Source organism: Acinonyx jubatus, chromosome C1 (assembly GCF_027475565.1).
Source record: "Acinonyx jubatus isolate Ajub_Pintada_27869175 chromosome C1, VMU_Ajub_asm_v1.0, whole genome shotgun sequence".
NCBI classification, from domain to species: Eukaryota; Metazoa; Chordata; class Mammalia; order Carnivora; family Felidae; genus Acinonyx; species Acinonyx jubatus.
This window is the reverse complement of record NC_069381.1, coordinates 214,968,075-214,990,457: the sequence shown is the minus strand read 5'-3', so window position 1 is coordinate 214,990,457 and position 22,383 is coordinate 214,968,075. Positions and strand designations below refer to the sequence as shown.

The following is a 22,383-nucleotide window of genomic DNA, read 5'->3' as shown; positions in this document are numbered from 1 at the left end:
CCGTGCGGGGGGGCCGTCTCGGGATCCAGCACATCGAGGCCTGGGACAGGCACGTCTGGTATCCGCGCTATGCGCGCTCCCTGGCCTGACCTTGAACAAAGTCACAGGCACAGTGCATTCCAATCGCGGGCACTGTCAACGGGACAGGTGCCTGTGTTTGCACACTCTCCCTAAAATAAATAATGGAGCCGCGTTACCTCCTTCTGCTGTCGCTCCAGCTCCTTCATTCGGATCTCTCGGGCCTCGGCGCGGGCCGCACGCTTCGCAGCCAGCCTCGCCTCCGCCTGAAACAGACACGAGTTTTATCAGCAGACAGACCAGCGCTTCCTTCCCACCGTTAACGACGAGGATGTTGCAAGAGACTTTGTTCAGGGCTTAATAAACATACAGGAACACACTGCAAACTGACAAGAGTTAGGGGTCATAGGGAGGGACAGCAGCAATAGTTACAGTAACAAGGATGCCTACCATTTACGGAGCCCTTGCTAAACGCCGAGTGGATGCTGTTCTAAGGGCTTTTTGTGTCATGCCGTATGCTCCTTGCAACAGTGCCGTTAGGTAGATACTGTTACCATCCCCGGTTTACAGACGAGGAAACTGGCACAGAGAGGGTAACTTAACCAAGGTCGCACAGCGCGTAAGCGGCAGGGCTGGGCAGTGTGCCTTCCTCTGGAGCTCTGACACACCATTGCAGGAAGCAAACATTAGAGCTGGGCATGGCCACAGGCCACCGGCTCAACCCCTCCCTTTACAGAGCAGGAAGCAGAGGCCTGGAGAGGCTGCCAGACCGGTCTCCAGGGGCTGGGACTCGGACTGCTGCTTTCCACAACTCCCGTCTGGTCAGCTCTCAGGACACCCTGCTGGCCTCAGTTCCCCGTGGCCGCCTGCAGTGCTGGGAAGCCCATCTTTTTTATCGAGAGAACCGAGATGGTGGCAGAGTGTTTCTGGCTGATGGGCTGCCCACCGCCATGGAACTTGCCGCTTGAACACTGCTTCCCAATTTTACAAATGTCACGTTTATGCACCACGTCAGCTGATACAGTGGAGGGCTAGTCAGGTAACTGGTGCAGGTGCACCATGCAGGCTTTTTGGGGCCAAACACAACCCACCTTCTTTCCACTTAATTTGGGGGGGGGGGATACACTTGTAATTCTTCCACCAACAGTTCTGTAGATACAGTTTCAGACCTTAAAGCAGGGCCAGGACAGACGGCCAAGTACTTCTAGCGTGGTGTGGGGCCAGCAAGCAGGAGGGGGCCCAAGGGTCATTGTCCAGCTTCTCTCAAAGGACCAGGCTCACGTCGGGGGGCGGTGTCCACCCCCCCACCCCCGCCACACTTGTACTGAATTACAAATGCATCTTCTGTCCAAGTGCTCATCAACTTGAAAACTGACCACTGCTGATCTGTCAGAGGTCGGCCGGTGTGTGTCCTCATAAGGAATCTGTTCTAACTTGGTTCATTCTCATGGTTCCTTTATCAGTCCCAGCCCAGGTCCCTCAAGTCAGGGGCGTCAAAAATCGCAGCAGCCTCAGAACTTTGATACCTCGGGGCCATTTTCAATTCTGTAAATCACATTACACCGTGTGAAGGGGCGCTCGGGGTCTATAAAAAGATCCGGCAAAGCTCAAGGGGAGGGGTGGGGGGTTCACTTGACAGATATCCGGCCATGCTGTGATGCCGTAGCCCAGGGCCGGGCCAGCAAGAGGGCGAGGTTCACACTGAGTGCAGCCTGCCTCCCTGTCTTCCTGGGGGGAGGCGTGGGCTCCCTGCCTGCTGGCTCCCTGTCTAAGCCGGCACAGACCAGACAGCTATGGCCTCAGCTCGGGTGGGAGGAACAGGGGAGGGGATCAGGGAAAAGAGAAGGGAGGTCATGGGGGAGGGAGAAGGGGAGGGGCAGAGTGGGAATGTGAGAAGCAAGAAAGGGGACAGAGGGAAGAGGGCTGCAGGGGCACACAGGCCGAGAGGAGTACGGCAGGCCCAATCCTCGGGGGTCCCTGAGACTCCCACATAATCCTCTCCCCTTGAGAGTGAGCCGCACTGCAAGAGTGACGGACGCCCGTCCTGTGACCAGGTTACATCACATGGCAAAGAGAAATGCAAAAGTAATTAAGGTTCCTTATCAGCTGACTCAAGAGTTAATCAAAAGATAGATTATCCTGGGTGGGCCTCACCTAATCAGATGAGACCTTTAAAAGAGGGACTGGGGCGGGGGTGCCTGGGGGGCTCAGTCGGTTGGGTGTCCAACTTCGGCTCAGGTCATGATCTCGCGGTCCGTGAGTTCGAGCCCCGCGTCGGGCTCTGTGCTGACAGCTTGGAGCCTGGAGCCTGCTTCACATTCTGTGTCTCCCTCTCTCTCTGCCCCTTCCCCGCTCATGCTCTCTCTCTCTCTTTCAGAAATAAATAAAATGGTAAAAAAAAAAAAAAAGAAGAAAAGTTTAAAAGAGGGACTGGAAGTCAGACGGACTCTCAAGCTGGCATGTGTGACAGGGCCCGGGAGGGGTCACACGACAAGGACCTGCAGGTGAGCTCTAAGAGCCGAGAGGGACCCCCGGCCGGCTGACAACCGGTAGGAAAACGGGAAGCTTGGTTTTGCAACACTAAGGAGCTAGATTCTGCCCACAGCCATGTGAGCTCGAGAGGACCTCAGGCTCCAGAAATGACTGCAGCCTGTGAGGCCCTGAGCGCGGGACCCAGTAAGCTGCGCCTGGACGTCTTTTTTTTTTTTTTTTTTCAGGTTGATTTATTTTAGAGATAGCGAGTGTGGGCGCGGGAGGGCCAGGGAGAGGGAGAGAGAGAATAAGAAGCAGGCTCCACACACTGTCAGTGCGGAGCCGACGTGGGGCTTGAGCTCACGAACTGTGAGATCAGGACCTGAGCTGCAATCAAGAGTCCTCCACTTACGGCTTCTGACCCAAGACACTGAGATGAGACACGTGTGCTATTTCAGGTGTGTGAGTATTTGCTACGAGGCGACAGATAACGAGGACGGGGAGGTGGGGTCTCAGAGGACTCCTACTCTCACGGTGCTCGTGTCTCTGACCTGAGGGGTCGCGCACCCCCATCCCGCCCATCTTCGGTCCAGCTCTGCTTGGGACCGGGCCGAAGATCCCTGAAGAGCTCACCTACGTGGACAGACCCGATGCCTGGAGTGGCCGCCCTGCCGGACGGACAGGCCTCCAGTACAATATCCCGTCAGACCTCAGCGGCTAGTCCTGGGGGCCTCCCCCCACCCAGGAAAAGGCTCCTGTCATGGCCCACCCACCCGTGGGGGCCCTCATGTCCAGCCCAGGAAGTCCGTCCCAGCCGTGAGGATAATGGCACTGAAAGCCACCAGCCCCCAACTTGAGGGACCTGGGCTTGGGATGACAGGGACGCATTTGAATGAACCAAGTTATGCAGTAAATTCCTCTTGAGGACGCCCGGCCAACCTCGAAGACACAGCGACTGTAGTCAATCTACATTTTAAAAATAGTATTCTTTTTTTTTTTAAGCTTTTTATTTGTTTTGAGAGAGAGAGAAAGAGAGAGCAAGCAGGGAAGGGGCAGAGAGAGGGAGAGAGAGAATTCCAAGCAGCCTCCACACTCAGGGCAGAGCCCGATGCGGGGTTTGATCTCACGACCATGAGCTCACGACCTGAGCCAAAATCAGGAGTCGGACACTCAACCGACTGAGCCACCCAGGCGCCCTTCAGTCTACCTCGGTTTAGAATCTAGAAAGGAGGTAAATACGTAATTCGGTACAATCTCATGTCCTGGCAATGGCCGCCGTGGGCACAGCTCCATCTCCCAGGATCCTCGTGGGACTCGTACGTGGGAAGCAAGACGTCCATGGCACAGGAAGTGGTCACAGCCATGCTTGCTTCTGGGAATCGGCTAATTAAAAACCCACAGACATACGGGCCAACATTTAAAGTAGTCCAAAACCTCGGCACAGCCAACTTTGTGAGCACAGAACTGCAATCAACATCACAACCCTGACCCTGGCCGGAGATGCCTGAACGAAAAATCGTAGGGTTTTGACAACATGATTCATCCTAAAAACGCTGACATTTCCAAGAACACGCAAGAGCCTGACCCACAGCCCAAGAGACCATGATCACTCAAACGATCAGTGCAAAGTCTCCAGAGAAAATATGTGATATGATCAAGTCATTAAATGAACACAAAACACAAAACAGCTATGGTCCGCCACAATGATAAGGAAACGAGAATTCATTCCCCTCCAACCTCTCCTGTGAGGCCCACTGCTGCCTCCCACCTGCCCCCCTCCAGGCAACAGGTCTGGGGCTCCGTGGGCCTCAGGCCAATGCTTCTGTGGTTCAGGACAAACCCATCACCACCCACGCTTTTGTGAAATACAAACTCACAGCCACGTCTGACTGCATGAGAGTTTCCAAACACTTACTTTCACTTCTGCTCTCCACTTGTGGGGACCGCGGCTACTGGTGATCGCCAGCCAGGGCCACCCAACCTGGTAACACCTTCAGACACAGCCAGAGCAGGGCCTTCAGGCTGCAGGGTGGGTCCCCAGTCTCCGGAGGAGAAAGCCAGGCCCGGGGGGGGGGGGGGGGGTATGCTGACAGGGGAAGGAGTGGCAAGGTGGAGAGGTACAAACCGTACAGTGCTTCAAAACAGCAAGCTTGGAAAACGGGAGTTCACACACTGCCCAGCGAGGGGCGAGGGGTCTGTTCGATCACCCTCAGCTCCTGGGGAGCTCCTCGGATGCTGCACCGATCGGCCTGGGACCAAGCTCCTTCTGGGACCTGCTAGGGCAGCAGCAGGCCCTTCCTCCTGGGTCCTGGCCTGCCCTCTTCCCTTCCTACAGGAGGCAACAGGAAAAGGGTACCAAGCCCTCAGCTCCCGCCCCCCCGGGGCGGGGGGTGAGGGCTCCAGAAAAGGCTCGAGCTCTGGGCCCCAAGCCTCCTCTTGCACCCCACTGTGTCTTTGTTGCGAAACATACTAAAGCGTTTAAGAAGAAATGATAAGCTCCCTAGGCCTTGCCTTCTAATAACGAGAGGAGCTGGGGGGGAGGGGGGGAGTGGGCGGGGTCTAAATGGCTGTGAGCTGACAAGTGCTGGGGCTGGCTGGTGGGACCTAGCTGTCACAGCATGCCCCCACCCCTCAGCACACCTGGGAACAGTTAGAGATGCAGAATCACCCCACCCAGACGCTCTTGGGGGAGAATCAGCATGTCCCTGGTGGGGGACGCGGGGGGGGGGGGCGCAGGCACTTGCTCAAGTGTGAGAAGGACCTCTGCTTTCTGTCATCCCTTCTGTGTTTGACAGCTTTCAGAATAGCAAACATTTTAAAGGAAGGAAGAAAGGGGGGAGGCAGGCAGAGGGAGAGAGGAAGGAAGGTAATGAAGGAGCCGCCAAACCCAAACCCTGCTCACTGCTGCTGGAAGGTGGCCCTGGTTCTGTTGCTGGAAACCCCTGTCGCTCCCCCAGCCAGGGTCCCCCTCTACTCCCGAGGCCCCTGCGGGTCGGGGGCAGGGCAGGGGAGAGCTGATCCAGCCAGGCACGGGATGAGATCCAGGCTCCTGGCCAGAATGCAAGTGCCCTCGCCCCCAGGGGCCCCCTGCCCTGGCTGGGAACCCCACAGACGGAGCTTTACTGACCCTGTTTCGTTTGTCTAAAGATTCTATTTGTTTAGTAATCTCTACAACCAGCATGGGGCTCTAACTCAACCCCGAGATGAAGGGTCGCACGCTCCACTGAGCCCCCCAGGCCCCCTGAGATGCTAGGTTTTAAAGTGAGGCGCCCTCCGATGACGGAGACGGTCAGAAGCCTCCACTCATCGCCACAGTGGCCTTAGAATAATTCTAAAAGGCTGAACCCTTCGAAGTTCCGCGTTCACGGTTTATTTTACTGCAGACACGACAGCCCTCCGTCGCCACGGTGTCGCGTACAGCGGGGGAGATGCTGCGCACACAGCGGCACGGGCCTGACCCCAGGCCTCCTAACAAACGGCCCGCACGCCCTGGGTCTCCCGGTGGGGTCCCCGCAGCCACAGAGGCCCCCAGCCCGGGGCTGGCCGCAGGGGCGCCCGGGTGGTGGGGGGACGCTTCTCCCCCGCTAGCCCTGTCCCCGCAGCATGGGCCTGGCCGGGCTGGGGAGCAGGTGAAGTCCGGGGGGAAAGCAGGATCCTGTAGGGTGGGGTCACTACACCACGGCGACAGCCCCGACGGGCTCTGGTCCCACAGCGGGCCACAGAGCAGAAGCCGAGTCCACCGAGCAGGACACAGAGGGCAGCGGGGGAAGAGCCAGACGCACCCGTTCTGCGCTGACACCGCGACAGGCCTCCTGCTCGGGGCATCAGACGGTCCAGGCCGTGACGGATGCGTCATCCCAAGGTGAGGCAGGAGCTCAGGGACAGCCCCGCTCAGCTGCGGTCTGAGGCTGAGGACAACTGTAAAGAGAAGTCCTGCGCGGGGACGTGAGGAGGACGAGGAGGGAGGAGGCAGGCCTCGGCAAAGAGGCTCCCAAATGCCCTGCGCCCTGGCCGACCTCACCTTCCTGCAGCCGGGCTGGGGGTGGGGACAGAGATGCTGCCACACCCCGTCCCCCAACACCTTGCACCCCAATTCCAGTGGCATCTGGGGGCTCTAAGGCCCTCGTGGCTCCTCCCCATTTAACCACCCGGAGGACCCCGCGTGATGACCCTCGAGGTACGGGGACCTGAGGAGTACCCGCTAGAACAGAAGGGCTGAGAGCAGGAGCTGGCGGGGGAGGAGGGAGACTGCGTCCCTTGCAGAGCCTTGAGCTGCTACAGGGAAGCCCGGCTCTGTGTGTACGTGTCCCGAGCTTCCAGGCTTTCCTGGGATTCGAGCACAGTGTGGAATTCGGTCTCCCAAGCCGTCTCATCCTGCAGTCACGGGAAATGTTATTCCGCTCTTGGACTCTGCGGGCCCTCCCAGGGCTTCTAGAACCCTACGTGGGAGCGGGAAGGGGTTCATGAGCCACAACTCTGGGGCCAGCTTGAGAAAGGGGACCGAGACACGCTTCCTTCACTTCCTCCAGCTACGTGAGGAAAGCCCTGGGGCCTGGACAGGCACCAGGGTGAAGGTGCCGGAAGCCGGCCGCCACGGCCTCAGTGCAGAGCCCAGGGCACCCTCGTGCACGCTGCTGACGTGCGAGGTGACTGCGTGCTCTGTGACGCTGGGTGCAGCCATCCGAGAACAGGTGTGTGGGAGGGGACTCGCCACACAGCTAGAACACTGCCGGGGTCAACGGAGAGGGCCCAGGCCTTGGGGACCCCAGCAACTGCCGCCTCCTTAGTCTCCTCAGACGTAAAGTGGAAATGAGCCGCACGGGCTGTGCAGAAACACAAGTGATCGGTCTGTCGGCTGAACAGCATCCCAAAGTTAGGAGGAAGCTTTAGCATTGATTATACACATTCGCTTTGGCCGTCGGGCTTTAGACTCCAGCACAACTGAAAACCAGACTTTTTTCCTCCAGGCCACATAATGTAACTATAACTCATAAGCTCTCGGGGAAAGTTTAAGGACGTATTTAAAGTTCACTAGGGGTGCCTGGGTGGCTCAGTCGGTTGAACATCCGGCTTTGGCTTGGGTCATGATCTCGCGGTCTGTGAGTTCGAGCTCCGCATTGGGCTCTGTGCTGACAGCTCGGAGCCTGGAGCCGGCTTCCAATTCTGTGTCTCCCTCTCTCTCTGTCCCTCCAACCCCCCACCCCCCAAAATAAAAACATTTAAAAAAATTAAAAAAAAAGAAAGAAAGAAAGAAAGCAGCAGAGCACTTCTGCCCATGTGATTCTTCCCCAGGACAGAGGAACGCAGCTCCTGATGGGCAGGCCTGAAACCCCCGAGTCCACACAGGCCCGCGTGGAAGCGCCTTCTAACGTCGCGCACATTTCCCGTTGAGAGTGGACAGCTGTGCAGAATCCCTCTCCAGAGCGGCCTTTGTTCCAGGAAGTAGCAACAGCCAGAAACTTCTGTTTTCCCAACCCCTCACGTACAGTAGGTTCTAAAGGTGGGTCGCTATTCAAAGCAAGCAGGTGGGATTAGGGACACGCTCTCCCGCAGGGGTGCCAACAGGGAGGGGATCGTGCTCAGCCAGCAGCTCACAACTGAGGCTCAGGTCGCCTCTGTGCCAGGCACCCACCGCCCCGGGTCCCTCAGCCATCACGTGCATGTCAAAAAAAAAAAAAAAATTGCTCATCTTCCCCAAACCCTTGCTTACACAATTACTGTATGTTTTTCCCCAAAGAGGGGGCCTACGTTTAGGGACATGTCTGTAACTACAATCACCATGGAGGGGAAGATGCTTTGGCATGGCAATTATCAGTGGGGGCGGTGCCAACCCTGCAGAGGGCATTTTGGGAACTTGGGGTGTGTTGCTGGGAGGTCACAGTGAGTGGAGGCAGGCACTGATGACATTTAAGGGGCAGGGTGGTGGCACCTGGGTGGCTCAGTCGGTTGAGCGACCGCCTCTTGATTTCGGCTCGGGTCATGATCCCAGGGTCGTGGCGAGCCCCACGTGAGTGTGGAGCTTGCTTGGGATTCTCTCTCTCCTTCTGCCCCTCCCCCGCACAAGTGCGCGCGCGCGCACACACACACACACACACACACACGTGCTCTTCTTCTCTCTCAAAAAAAAAAGTGGGGAGGGGGCAGGCCATGGCAGGCCGACCATCCCATACTCAGGCAGGACTGCACCTTAAAGAACCTTCCCACGGACTATCCAGGCGGACAGAAAAAAACGACTCTATCCGTTTCGGATCTACAAATGGCTTCCACCTGACACATAAAATCCAAGTATGTTTTGTGCAGTTTCAACCTCCGCTGCAAATCCCAGGAATGTGATCAGCATGAAAATTGAGGGAAGGCTACACTTGGCTTTGTTCAGACCTCTCGGAGAGCTGGTGCCCATTCTGGAACGTCGAGCCACCAAGAGCAACGTGACGTGCGGCACCTGGGACGGAGCACGCCTGTGTCAGTCTGCCCGCAGCTATGGTGCTGGGCACAGGTCTGCACACGTGTGACCGCTCCGTCCTTCTTCTGGGACACCAGGGCCGGAGCGTTTCTATATCAACATCCACGTTCTGTTATCGCAATTTACCTTCGTTTGCTTTCATTTCAACGCTATGGTTAAAACATTACATTGACTTGAGATGATCTGTACCAAATCTTACTACCTACAGACTTCATTTCAGGTGAGCAGTGAGGATGTGAAAAACTTGCTATAAAAAGGGGGCACTGGGTCTGACAGGGTTGAGGACCGCAGTTTTTGATAAAATGCAGAGTGGAGCGGGGGAGCTGAACCTCTCTACTGCACGGCCACACTGTCCTAACAGCCCCGGTACAGGTTAAGGGCACGGGTCCGGGGGCCGCTGCATGAACCATAAACTAAACAAAACACACTTTGTCAATTTTTCCTTGAAGGTTTGGAGGACAGAAAGTTAAAGACTGACATTTAACTGGTAATCTAAAACACCAACTCCAATGGGTTCTGGAGTAGACTGTAAAATGATCATGGAATTTTATGATAAAACATCAGCCTTCAGAGAAGCCTTTACCTTGCAAGGCTGAGGTGGCTGGGCCATGGGCCTCCAGGAGCCCGGACCAGGGGACCAGATGGAAAAGGCCAGAACTTCGGTGCCACCTCTCTGCAGGCCGGGCACGGGCTCCTCAGCAGGGCTCTGGGTTTTTGCAGGCAGACACACCCAGCCCCAGCCTTCCCCCCTGGCTCGACTGTCTACCAGGTATATGGGCTCTGACAAAGTATGTTGCCCTTTTTTTTTTTTTTGGTATTAATCATGCAATATTTCTTTATTTATGTTATCTTATCCTACTTCCAGGGTAATTAACACGTAGTGTAATTCTAGTTTCAGGGGTACAGTACAGTGAGTCAACACTTCCATACATCACAAGTGTGCATCACAAGTGCCCTCCTAATCCCCATCACCTCTTTCCCCCACCTACCTGTTTGTGCTCTAGAGTTACGAGTGTGGTTTCTGGAAAGGACATCACTTTTGAACAGTAGCCCTCATCACAGGGAGTGGGAGGAATCAGACTATGTGATCTCTGGGAGCTTCCTCCATCTCTAGAACCGTGTCTCTCTCTCCACCAGGAGTGAATTGTTTCTACTATGAGACGGTCACTTCTCTCTCCCCGTTTTGCTACCAGAAATCTCCCGACTTTGTTTTTCTGGGTAATGAACTTCTTAAAAGCACCCCACATGCCCAAAATAGCAAACCGGTATTATTCAGGAACAAAATTATCCATGTTACTTTATCGACAGCAGTGACTTGAGTAACATTTACTCAAACTCCACATCATCCTCTTGAGTTCAGCAACTACTCATACGGATGCCGATGACGAAGGATGTTGCACGGTACCCTCCGTGCAGATACATTTCCCCTCTTGATGCCAACACCTCCTGTATTTTCTTCTGAGATGAGAGAATGTTCACATTTATTTCCTTTAACAGCCTCATCATGCCGGAATTACAAAGGAATAAAGAAATAACAAATACAGTGTGGTCACAAATAACAGTGTGGGACTGGCAGGTGACAGCACCCTGGTGGCCGTCCCGTTGCAGCCAGTGCACCAGGGCTCCACTCCCTTCACCTTCACCTGTTCTGCTCACGGATTTCTCTGCAAACCCCGTGTCCTTAAGGTGTCACAAAACACTGAAATTGGGGGCGCCCGGGTGGCTCAGTTGGTTGAACGTCTGACTTCAGCTCAGGTCATGATCTCATGGGTTTGAGCCCCCCATCAGGCCCTGCGCTGACAGCTCGGAGCCTGGAGCCAGCTTCGGATCCTGTGTCTCCCTCTCTCTCTGTCCCTCCCTGCTCGTGCTCTGTGTCTCTCTCTCAAAAATAAATAAACATTAAAAACCAAACATTGGAACTGTTCCTTCTCAAAAGAAGGCAGGACAACCAGAAGCACCAGGGCTCCTACATCAGGCAGCTCAGGGCTATTTACAACCGTCCCCACACCACTTCAATTCTCAGGGAGCCTGTCTGTCTGGGTGGGGTGGGGCGCAAGCACACAGCACCCAGGAAGGAGGCTTCTGGAGGATGCTGACACCCATAACAGTTACAAAGTTAGTGCAGGATGAAAACAGAAAAATCGAAATTTCTGCAGCTCTTTCGTTTCTACTGTTCTTTTCCTTATTTAGAAAAATAAAGCCCATTGAAAGTTCTTCTGTCTGAAAACTACCAGGAAGGGCAACAAAACGTTGGATGCAACGAGGACGTCTCACCATGCATTCGGGAGCAAGGGCATGTGTCCTAAGAGGCTGCCTTAGTAAAAAGACGTCCTTCAGCCCAGAGGCTGCCAAGAACAGCCGAGCAGCGGCCGGTCAGCGCTTCTGCAAACTGTATACACTGGCAATGGTTCTCAGCAGCAGCTCTGAGCCAGCAGGCCTGGGTCTGAGCCGGCCCTACTGCCTGCCGGCTGTGTGCACTTGGGAAAGTCCCCTGACCTCTCTGAGCCTCAGTTTCCCTTTCATCTGTACGTGGAGGCAACCGGACAAGGTTCCGGCAAGGGCTAGGGAAGACGTCTGCAGAAAACATGTAGCAAGGCGGCCACCGCAGGGCTCAGGAAGTGCTGCCTGCTGATACTTACACAGCACCTCCCACAGCAGCACACAACCAGCTGCGAACACAACTCAGCTTTAAGAGCACCGGGAGAGGGGCGCCCGGGTGGCTCAGTCGGTGGAGCGTCCGACTTCGGCTCAGGTCATGATCTCCCTGTTCCCAAGTTCAAGCCCCGCGTCGGGCTCTGTGCTGACAGCTCGGAGCCTGGAGCCTGCTTCGGATTCTGTGTCTCCCTCGCTCTCTGCCCCTCCCCCACTTGCATTCTGTCCCTGTCTCTCTCAAAAATAAACATTAAAAAAGAATTTTTTAAAGCACTGGGAGAAGACAAGTGAGGTCAGGCGCCCACCAGGAGAACACGCAGGGGGGGAGTTTCAGGGGAGGGAGGAGAGGGTCCCAGCCCGCACCAAAAGGCCACTCTATTTCTCTTCCCCCCTGGAAGATTGCACACCTACTTGCCAGATAACAGAAAAAGACATGAGGACCAGAAATGACATTGCTTTGTCAAGCCCTATCACGCAAGCATGCAAGTGGAACATTCTGGTTAAAAAGTCCTTGTTCGAGTGAGGCTCAATGACTTCCCCACTACAAAGTAGTTGTACTTTAGACTCAAGGAAAAACCACTTACATGACTTTAACACTGTCCAGTTACTGTCCGAGGAGAAAACAAAAAACCACTTGAACTCTGGCTCTTGCCCGAATGAATGGAGGAGTCTCAGAAGACACATTCGTGTCTCGTTGGTTTTTGTTGCTTATTTATTTTGGAATGTGGCCAGGGGAAGGGGAGTTTTCAGTAGTGGTCTGCGATCAAATGCATGGCAATTTTGAATTATTACATCATGGATGTACATGTGGAAGAAAGAAACTAATGTATATAATTTTATCTGGAAAGTAGGAGTAACGAAAATTTAGTAAACCCATTCCATGGAAATGAGCTTCTTTATTAAAAGAAAAAAAGAAAAAAAAAAAAAACCACTAAAATTTTGGTGGCCCAGAGTACAAACTCCTCTGCTCCCCACCCTCCGGGTCCAACCTATAGTGGGGGGATGTGATAGGCTTATTTCGATAACAGGTTAGTAATTTGGACCTTATGGCCTCCAAGGCTCCAAGATTAATACTCTTAAATATGAACAGATACTTGGAAACACTGAGTAACCAGTCATAAACAATGCCTGTGCTGAGTCACGTCTCCTGATTTTTCAGGGATAACAAATTCCTCTCGAACATTGCCTTTTGAGGCACAAACATGTTACACCAACATTCGGCCTCACAATTCTGTAGAAACCAGATAAGGACCTCTAATCAGGTAATACTCCGACTAACTTGGCCTGAGACCTATTTTGTAACTGGATTTCCTGTGCTCGGTGTAAGTGGCAGTTTAGACTCAAGGGTTTTCTAGTTAAAAAAGAAAAAAAGTTGCTAAGGAGGCTTCCGCTATGTCTGTTAGCTTCGGCTGAACAGAAACTAACTCTTAAAGCAAAAGGGACTTTTGTCTCTATCTCTGCCCTAGCAGACCACTCTTAATCCTATGGGAAAAGCTCTTACTTAACTATTTTTATACCTTAACTGCTTGGGAAAATGACCCATGTAAAACAAACCATGATTCCAGGGCTCAAAATCTCAGACTGAGCAACAGCGGGGCCTACGGCCTTTGCACGGACTCCGGTCAATGCTTGCACTCGCCCAGACCTGGGGGACCTTTGCAAAGGTATCTGTGATGATGAGACGGGGCTTGGGAGGCTGTGTCCACCTTCTCGGGACAGGACTGCTGGTGGGTCTGTAAGGGCTTGGTGCTAATCAGCATGTGGAAAGGGACCAGAGATAACACAACCCATCGGAAACAGGAGGAAGTTACAAAAGTTCAAGCAATGTATGGTTTCTACGCTGGCCTCTCCCGGAGCTCTGGGGCCAGGGCTGACTTATGTAAAGAGCCCCCAACTGTTCAACTTCCTTTTAATCAGACCATTAACCTCATAAAACAAACATGGAGTTTTATTTCTGTTCCCCAAACCCCACTCTAAGATACTTTGTGCTACTATTTACTAAAAAAAAAAACAAAAACAAAAACACCCAAACAACTCCTATAGGTTTACAGTTTCTTGTTGGAAACTCCTGGGACCAGAATTCAACGTTTTGGGATTTCAGGAGGGCAGTAAGTTGTAAACACCGTATGGTCTGTGGCCACCCGGAGCCACAGCCCTCAATCAAGGCCATTCACAGGCTGCAGAGAAATGTGTGAATATTCACAAGGAGAGGGAGAAAGATAGAAAACAGCCTCCCATCAGCCAGGGAAGGTCTCCCGGCCAAATGAATTCTGCCATAAACCTTACCAAAAAAAGGCAACAACTTCCAGTTTTCAGAGCGTATTGGGTCCAGGCGCTGGGGAACAATGGAGCGCCTCAATCAAAGCCCACTCCAGACCCGCTGGCACCTAGTCCCACAGCACCTCTAAGAAGTGTGTGTCTCAACCAGATCCAGTCCACGGGGTGAGGGTGAAGGGGAGTCGACAGCCAGGGCCAGGCCACACTGGTTCTTTCTCCTCATTTCTCCGGTGGCCTGTGCCTCCCGTCCTCACATCCTGATTCTCCATGTTTATTCTTTCCTCCTTCGAGGGCTCCCTGCCCAGCACGTCGTCCCTCTGAGCTCGATTCTTGCCCAAGGTTAACATCACTCTGCGCCTGCCATCTATGGTTTGCCCAGACCCCTCCGCGAAACACCAGCATCTCCCAGCAGCCTTCTCGTCCTTCCTTCTAGCTCCCCTGATGGTGAACCAGAATCCCTCTGCAGGCTCCCAGGCCCCTGGAAACCAGCCAGGTTAAGGGGTAGGAACCAGCTTCAACGTCTGGCTCATGGAGGTTTAAAATGAGGCCATAGGAACGCGCTAAACCAGACCTTAAAAATATCCACCTGACCGACCGTACTCACCAAGGAAGGTAACTTTCAAGTGTTATTCATCACAGTCTATTTATTTCTACGCCTCTCCCCGGCTTACCAGTAAGCTCTCCAAGGCGAGGGCGGTCTTATCTTGGACCCTCCACAAACTCCCAGTAGATGATCAACTCCTGCCTGATGAAGGAGTGATTGTGTTGGGCTCACACTTTTATCAAGGCTTCCACAAAAGCCCAGTAAAGTGGAAATCTAGGGTCCCTGTCTGTAGCATTGACACCATGGTTCTTTTCCAAAGTGCACCCCTCTGCCTCCCTATGTTCCCATTCGAAGTCAACCACAAGCTTCATGAAAACTGGCAATTACAAACCTTTGCCACCCTACCCCCTGTCCAACTTCAATGTCAAACCAGCCCCACATACAGGATCCCAATACTGGGTACTGAGCTGAGTAATTGCAAAATCCCGTAGAGGGACGGGCCTGTCCAGACCTGGAGACCCCAGGAGACCAGCCAAAGTAGATCAGGTGACAGGGGTCCTTGGAGGTGTTTGGAGGAATGGGGCTCAGCCCCAAAGGTCCTAAGATCCAGAGCTGGATAAATACTACCGCAAACTACCCCAGCCTCTGGAGGTGTCAGCCTCTGGGTGGGGGCACCAGTTCCCAGGTGCTGGATTTTGTCAAACACCAAACTAGCCGCTGAGATGGGAAACTCCCGACCACGCGCAGCTCTGAGACCTCCGCTGGGTCCACCGCCGTCGCGGGCTGGGCGGAGCGCGTCGAAAGGCCACCGCTACGGGCAGAGGGGAGCGCCCGCGTTCCTCCTGGTCCCGGTGAGGGGCGGCTCCGGCCGGTAAAACGTGCTTCCCGGCGCGAGAGGAGGGGCCGAGCCCTCGGGGCCTGAGCGCAGCCCCGACAGCAGAGCCCGCCCCGACGGCAGAGCCCGCTCCGGCCCGCACCTCCCACCCCACAGCTCCCCGGGCCCAGAGGACGGCGGCGCGCCCTGCCCCGGGCAGCCAGGGGCAAACCGAAAGTTTCGACAGTGTTTTCGTCTTACCAGTCTCTGGGCTTCTGGGCTCAGACAGTCTATTTCCTTGTTCTGCGTGGCCGCAGGGTTGGTCATCCTGCCGGCCAGAGGGGCGCCGTCTCGCACAACCGGGAAAGGCCCTCGCGAACGTCCTGGGATCCGCGATGCCCAGGGCAGCGGACGACTGTCCCCGGACACACACGGCGCGTCGCAACGGGAACTCGCCCTTCCCTAAGCAGAGGCGCGCCTCCGCCTTTCCCGGGCTCGGGCGCGGCCGGGGCGGGGCGCAGGTGGCCGGGGCCGGACGGGTCGGGGGCGGGGGCACCCGGGGGCGGTGGAGCCGGGGCCGGCCCCCTGCGCCCCGCCCCGGAGGGTTCCCCCCCCCTCCGCCCTGCCTCCCGCGCGCCCCGCCCCCGAGGGTCCTTCCACCCCCGCCCCCTACCCGCGTGCGCCCCCGCCACCCCCGTCCACCCTGTGCGTCCGTCCTACTCGCCCCGCGCCCCAGCTGCGCGGTTATCAATCACCACCCAACCCCCGCCGCTCGACACCGGAAAGGCGGAGGTGGAGGGGAGGAAAAAAAAAAAAAGACCCCAGCCGGCCCGCCCACAACCCCGCCCCGGCTGTCCGCCCAGAGTCGGGGGAGCGCGAGTTGAGAGGTTCGGGGGCCGGGGAAACAGGGGGCTTGCGGGTGGAGAGCTCGCGGGACAGGGGTCTGCTTGGGGAGGGGCCCGTGCGGGTCTGGGCGGGGGAGGGGCCCTCTGGGGAGGAGCCAGCGCGGGGCGGGGTCCTCCGGGGCGGGGCTCGAGCGGGGGGCGGGGCGGACTGCCGCCTTGACCCCGCCCCCGCTTCCCGCGGCTCCCGCCCCGCGACGCCCTCCTGACTCGCGCCAAACTGAGCTTCTGAGTTCGCGACCACCTCGGCCCGAGCGCGGTAGCACCTGCTGGCGGGGGTACCCCGTTAACGCGTCGCCCCGACAAGGGGCCGGCTGCCGGAGCCACAAAACTGCGTCGGCCGCGCAGCAAAGAGGGCGGGTGCCAGCGGTTCGGCGCGGAGCCGGGGGGGGGGGGGGGGGCTGCGTGCACCGGCCGGGGGTCCGGCCGGGAGGGCTGTGCGAGGCAGGGGCCGAGCGGAGCGGGCTCGTCCCCGCGCCGGGATGCGCGCTGCTCGTTCCTTAAAAAGTCCTCGGGGCAGAGCAGACCTCGCCAGGCTGGGGCAGGAGCGACGGGAAGGTCGCGGCGCAGGTTTTCACCGGAATGTTACCCTGCCCTGGCCAGGCCCTGGGCCTGGGGTGCCTGGAACCTGGCTGCGCCCCTCCTCCTCTTCTGGGTCGAGGCTGCTCGGGCCCCCTCCTGCCCAGAAGGTCCTTCTCGGAAGACCACCTCCCCGCCTCAAAACGGGAGTTTTCAATAGAATCCTTTGGCCTAATTCTCTGCAAAGGCGGCTCCAGAAAGTCTTGCGAGACCACAGATTCACATTTCGATGGTACAGCAGCCCAATTTCGCACTCTGCCCGCCAAGCCACAGTTCTCGCCAGATGTTAGCGCGTGGCCTGTGCGCACTGACCTTCCCACGGTGGACGGGCGCGCCGGAGCACCAGGCTTCAGAGGAGTGGGCTCGTAAAGGAAGGGGTTAACCTGGAGGGTGGGCGGGCACAGGGGGTACTGATGGACTAGAGGACCTGACCTGGGAGAGAGTAGGGTCGACAGAAAGAGAGGCCCAGCAGACGCCTGGACTGACCGATGTGGGAGAAATTCACCAGGCTTCAACTTTGATGAAGGCGAACTCCGCGCCAAGCTTTGATGGATGATCTTTAGGTTTGCCAAAAGACCTTTCAAAGAGTGAAACGCCTACCTTTTAATGCCTGTTTTCTTGTTATTCTGTGCCTCTTTTGAAATGTTAGTGTGGTACAATTCTTGATCCTTGAAAGTTACATTCATTGGAGAAAATAAACTGTTCTACATAAACAAGTGTGGAACTTACAGAATTTATCATGGAAAGCAATTATAATTTTGGTAGCAGCAGCAACTTCACAGGTGAGAATGATAGACGTCAGCTTGAATATTCCAACCTGGGGAGGCAAATTCTAGAGCTACTTGCCATCCTAAACTCGATGACCACATCTCCCAGAGCAGGGCACTGTGACGGGGCAATGCCAGATGTCTGCATTCTCCCCAACCTCCAGCCACCATCCAATCTGAATATCAGCTCCATGAAACCGAGCAGGGAAGGGGTTAAGTGGGCTCTGGAATTAAAGTCCCTGGTCCCATTCCTGGCTCTGTCACGAGAGCAAGTTACTTAGCGCTGTGTCTGGAGATTATTTGAAACATGCCAATGATAATGACAGTGCCTGCTATAGAGGGGAGGACTGAGGGTACCAACGCACAGACCCCTTTGAGCAGTCCTGCTGGCCTGATGGAAAGGTAAACCAATGCTGCTGGTCAGCCCCTCTCTTCCCATGGTCCCCAGAGTCCCCACCCAAGGTGTCCAGGACTTCCTGTCCTCCTCTACAGCAGGAAGGAAGCAGGGCAACAATGAGGGGCGCCTGGGTGGCTTAGTTGGTTGAGTGTCTGGCTCTTGATTTCTGCTCAGGTCATGATCCAGGGGTCATAGGATCGAGCCCCTAGTCAGTATCTGCGCTAAGCGTGGAGACTGCTTAAGATTCTCTCTCTCTCTCTCTCTCTCTCTCTCTCTCTCTCTCTCTTTCTCTCAAAAATAAACATTACAAAAAATTTTAAATAAAAAAACTGGCAAGAAGTCCAACAATAACATAATTTCAGGTAACAATTAATGACATCAAAAGTTTCAATCATAGGGGCGCCTGGGTGGCTCAGTCGGTTGAGCGTCCGGCTTTGGCTCAAGTCATGATCTCACGGTTCGTGAGTTTGAGCCCTGCATCAGGCTCTGTGAGGACAGCTCAGAGCCTGGAGCCTGCTTCCGCTCTCTATCAAAACTAAATAAAGATTAAAAAAAACAAAAAACACTGAGTTAAAATGGCTGAGAATGGGGATGACCAGAGAAGCTACAAGAGGGGCCGGCTGCAGAAGCCCTGGGTGGCAGGACACCATCAGGGAGGAAGAAGCTGGCTACTTTTAGTTCTAGGGATAAACTAACAATACCAGCAGTAAAATAAGAACAGTCTGTGCACAAGAGATTTCTTAGTCCACTAAGTGGGAGCACATCAGAGCAAACTGCTAACCCAACATCCTTCCAGATAAGAGACTGCTCCCTTGTGAGCGTGTCTCAGTCCAGGAGTCCTGGGAGACGGCCAAGTCCCAGAACCATTCCCAGCCACGGGGCGAATGTCAGAGCCTAAATTGTAAGCGGAGCCCTGAATCCGTGCTTCTTAATATTATTGTGCAGATCCCGGGGCCCAAGGGGTTGCGTTGCCTTCTGTTGATTTCGATTATAAATAGGTCTCTAATGAAAAGGTCCTTCATTGAAGCCCCCTTTCCAGGCAGGTTTTTTTTTTTTTTTTTTTTTTTTTAATTCTTAGCAAGGCCGCTTGTGAGGACTTAATGAGGAGCCTACAAGCTTGTTTTCGGCAAGTGCAGGAAAACATGGAAGACAGGGGGTACAGCTGTCAAAAGTGACATTCTGTCGAATGTCTCGCTCCAAATACACATTTCTCCCCCGTGCTCGGGGCTCGAAAGGCAGCTTGGCAGAGTAATCAACACCCTTTCCCTTGAAGAAGACAAAACTAAAACCACCTGAGTGTCAGGTGAGAAGAAAGCAGACAAGCCCCAGGTTTCCATCCTCAGGAAGGTTAGCAGTAGAAACCCGGGGTGTCTTTGCACGGGCTGAGCGGCATGACGGGGTGGGGGGGATGTGCTCAGAACAGGGTGGCTGTCCGTCTGGACTGGGCCAGTGCTGCCCCAGGTCCTTATAGCAGCAGTTGTGAGGTTAGGGACGCAGGTTCAATTCCCCCCAGTTCTGCAGTTTTTTGGCCAAGGTGCTGCTTCTAACAGGTGGACTCTGGATTTCCTGCCCCTTCCTGGCTGTTAAGGACCAGCGAACGTGCAGTCACTGGGAGCTCTGTAGTGAGGGTTCCTGAACGCTCTGGACTTTCTCGGGCATTCCTGGAAGTCGCCCTGCTTGTGATCCTCTGTGCCCCCTCAACAAAAGTTGAATGTCCAATATCTAAAAAGCAGTTATCCGATGTACAGTAAGATCACCGGCGGGGACTTAACTTCTTAAGGGACCCCTGGGAAATGAGCCAAAGGTAAATTGATCAGTCTCACTTGGTTCTGGGAACAGCAGAAGCAGAGCTGACCGGCAAATGCCAGGACATTTAACCAACATGGCCACACCCAAACTGCGTTTACTCATCTCCATGGTGTTGGGTCTGTTGCTAGGTTCACGAGCTTTGCCTCCAGCTGCGGTTTGGTTCTACGTGTCGGAACCACAGAGACAAACCCTTCCTGGGATCCTAGCACGAAGCAGAGGGCAGACGGTGGGGGCGGGGGGTGCTCTCGGCTTCCCCTTGAGTCAGATGACTGACACGAAACCATCTTTCTAAATCAGTCACAATCAGCCGTTAACTACTGCTTTTCGTGAACACGAATTGCTACAAAATGAATGTCTCTAAATCCTTCTACAAGCAATGAGCTTGCATTTTTGTTATGATTTCATATGGACCCTTTTGGCGAATATCAAAGAACACTTCACGTTAAAAAGCCGGTTCGTGAAACGACTACCCAGACTTGCACGGCACCGTCCAGTTTACAAAGCACTTCATCTGGTGGAGGGCCAGACCCCGCTTGCCATCTGCAGAGAAAGCTGCACCCCACGGGGCAGCGAACACAGCTTGTGGGCCAGAATGCTGGCTGCCTCCAGTGGACAGAAGCATCCAGGGCCGGGGGAGCTGAAAAGAAGAGTGAGCTCGTTTCTAGCATAGAAACGGCTCTTGCTTAGGGAGCACTCACCTGTGCTGGGGTGTGATACAACCACACGCTTCCTTCTCTCAGCTGCCTATGACTTGTACTTAGCCTCTCCTCCCCCAGGAGTGGGCCCTTCCAGAATGGGAGGGTGTCCTCACCTTGGAACACGGTGGGCACTTCAGAAATGATGGGCGGGTGGGTGGATGATTCTCCTGAACGGAGGACTTTGGCAGGTTATCATTAACTCTCATAGATCTTCAGTATTTTCTATTTTTGTAGAAACTGGGAATAGAAACTCTCTCTTAAAAATGGAATGTCTTTAGGAATTTTTTTTTCTTTAATAACCACCTAGTGCCCCGCGATTCACCACGCTTCCTTTTCATCTAATAAATCCCTTTGGATTTTCTAAGGAAGGTGATGAGTTTGGGTTTTGGGCGGACGGCACTGAAGGGGCAGAAAGCCTGGTGGAGGTGTCCAGCAGGCCCATCGGCACCGTCACAAGCGTGAGCTGGTTTAAGGTGACGGGGAAGGTGAGCACAGGCACAGAAGAGGAAAGAGGTGAGGGAAGGAATCGTGGGGCTGCGACACGCAGGGGGTGAGAGATGTGCCAGCAACAAGGCAAGACGGACGAGGGGAGGTCAGAGACACAGAGAAAGAGGCGTCTCCGGACAGCCCCGTTCATGAGCCGCCCCAGTGGGCTGGTGTGACAGCCGTGTTACACACGGCAGACAGAGGGAGGAGAAGGGGTGACGAAGCCTTCAATTTACAACACGGCTACTGCATGCCGTTGTTCAAATTCTACAATTAAACATTTTTAGCGATTTGGGCAGGTGTGACAAATGGCAGACTTGCAGCCTGGGAGGAAGGAGGGATGGGGGGCAGGGCTCGGGTAGGGACACGTGTTCATTTGTCCCTCTCGGTTTGTGAGGATGGGAGAGGCTGAAAGGTGGGAGCCAAGGGAGAGTGGGGGAAAGGGTGTGGGGGTGGGGACAGGCCCGAGAGACTCTGGCCCAAAGGGTCAGGCGTCTGGACTTTGGGATTTGGCCCTGATTCTGAGCTGGATGGAGATGAGAAACCAAGTGGCCAGGAGAGGACAGATAACAGGGAGCGCGATCCTGGCACAGGGACTGTGGAGCATGGGGCTGAGGGAAGAGGAACAGAAATTGAGGGCCTGCCACAGAGCTGTCTCTGGCCCAGCCAGGGTGATGCTGTTTCCATTCCCAAACACAGAGCCCTTCCACAAGCTCCAGAAAGCCCAGCGGTGCTGTCACAGGGTAAAGTTGGACCCACACTTAACATAATCTCTGATTTATTATACTCTGGAATTAAGTTCATATCCAAAAGTGTCCAGGAATAAGTCCATAGCAATCCTGGAGGAAAAAAAAAAAGGATCCATTTTTTCATTCCGTCTCTCAGAACTGGTGATCCTGAGGCCAGACCGGGGACGTGGGAGATCGAAGAAGCGTCTCCCATTTATTGTAACCAAGGAAACGGCCACGTCCACCTCCAATGAAGTACCTCTTAGGAAAACCAGTTGTGCCTCTCGTAAGCGTAACACACGGCAAAAATCGACCAGTTATTTTCTAAGAATATTGAAAACAAAACAACCAAACTCTATTATGCATTTCTCAGCCAGATAGGGACACATCGTGAAAAATCCCTCCAAGTCAACTCTAAAGCAAAGAATATATCTACCTATGCTCTCTGAATAGTCAACTTGAAAGGCTTTTGCTCAGAATAAATAGGGAGGTGGGAAAATACACTGTACTCTCGAGAATGGTGTTCACTAGCTAATGGAATACCCCACCGATAAGAAATAAACCAAACGCCTCACCATATACTTGGGAATAGAATATGGTGATTAAATAAGTGAAGGCAATGCTTTTTCTAGGTTCTCACTCATTTATTTGGCTTGGACCTCAGTGCTCCCGCCCCTGAGTTTACCGTGCTAGAAAGGTAGAACGCAATCATAATCACAGCCACGGAACAAATCTTTACCCTTCAGAAATCCATCAGGCTACAGATGTGATCGGCAA

General features: G+C 54.5%; 1 protein-coding gene across 50 annotated transcripts in view; it reads right to left on the bottom strand.

Annotated features, from left to right (window-relative positions):
* Positions 1-22,383, bottom strand: part of LRRFIP1 (LRR binding FLII interacting protein 1) — a 139,913-nt gene that overhangs the window by 67,930 nt on the left and 49,600 nt on the right. For 41 of the 50 annotated variants that reach the window (XM_027046754.2, XM_027046761.2, XM_027046784.2 and 38 more), the window contains exon 2: positions 198-284. In XM_027046754.2, the coding sequence (XP_026902555.1) occupies positions 198-284 (87 nt within the window). Of the gene's footprint in view, positions 1-197; positions 285-15,501; positions 15,829-22,383 lie in introns of those variants that run through there. The other 9 variants (XM_027046483.2, XM_027046556.2, XM_053216008.1 and 6 more) reach the window with 6 other exon arrangements.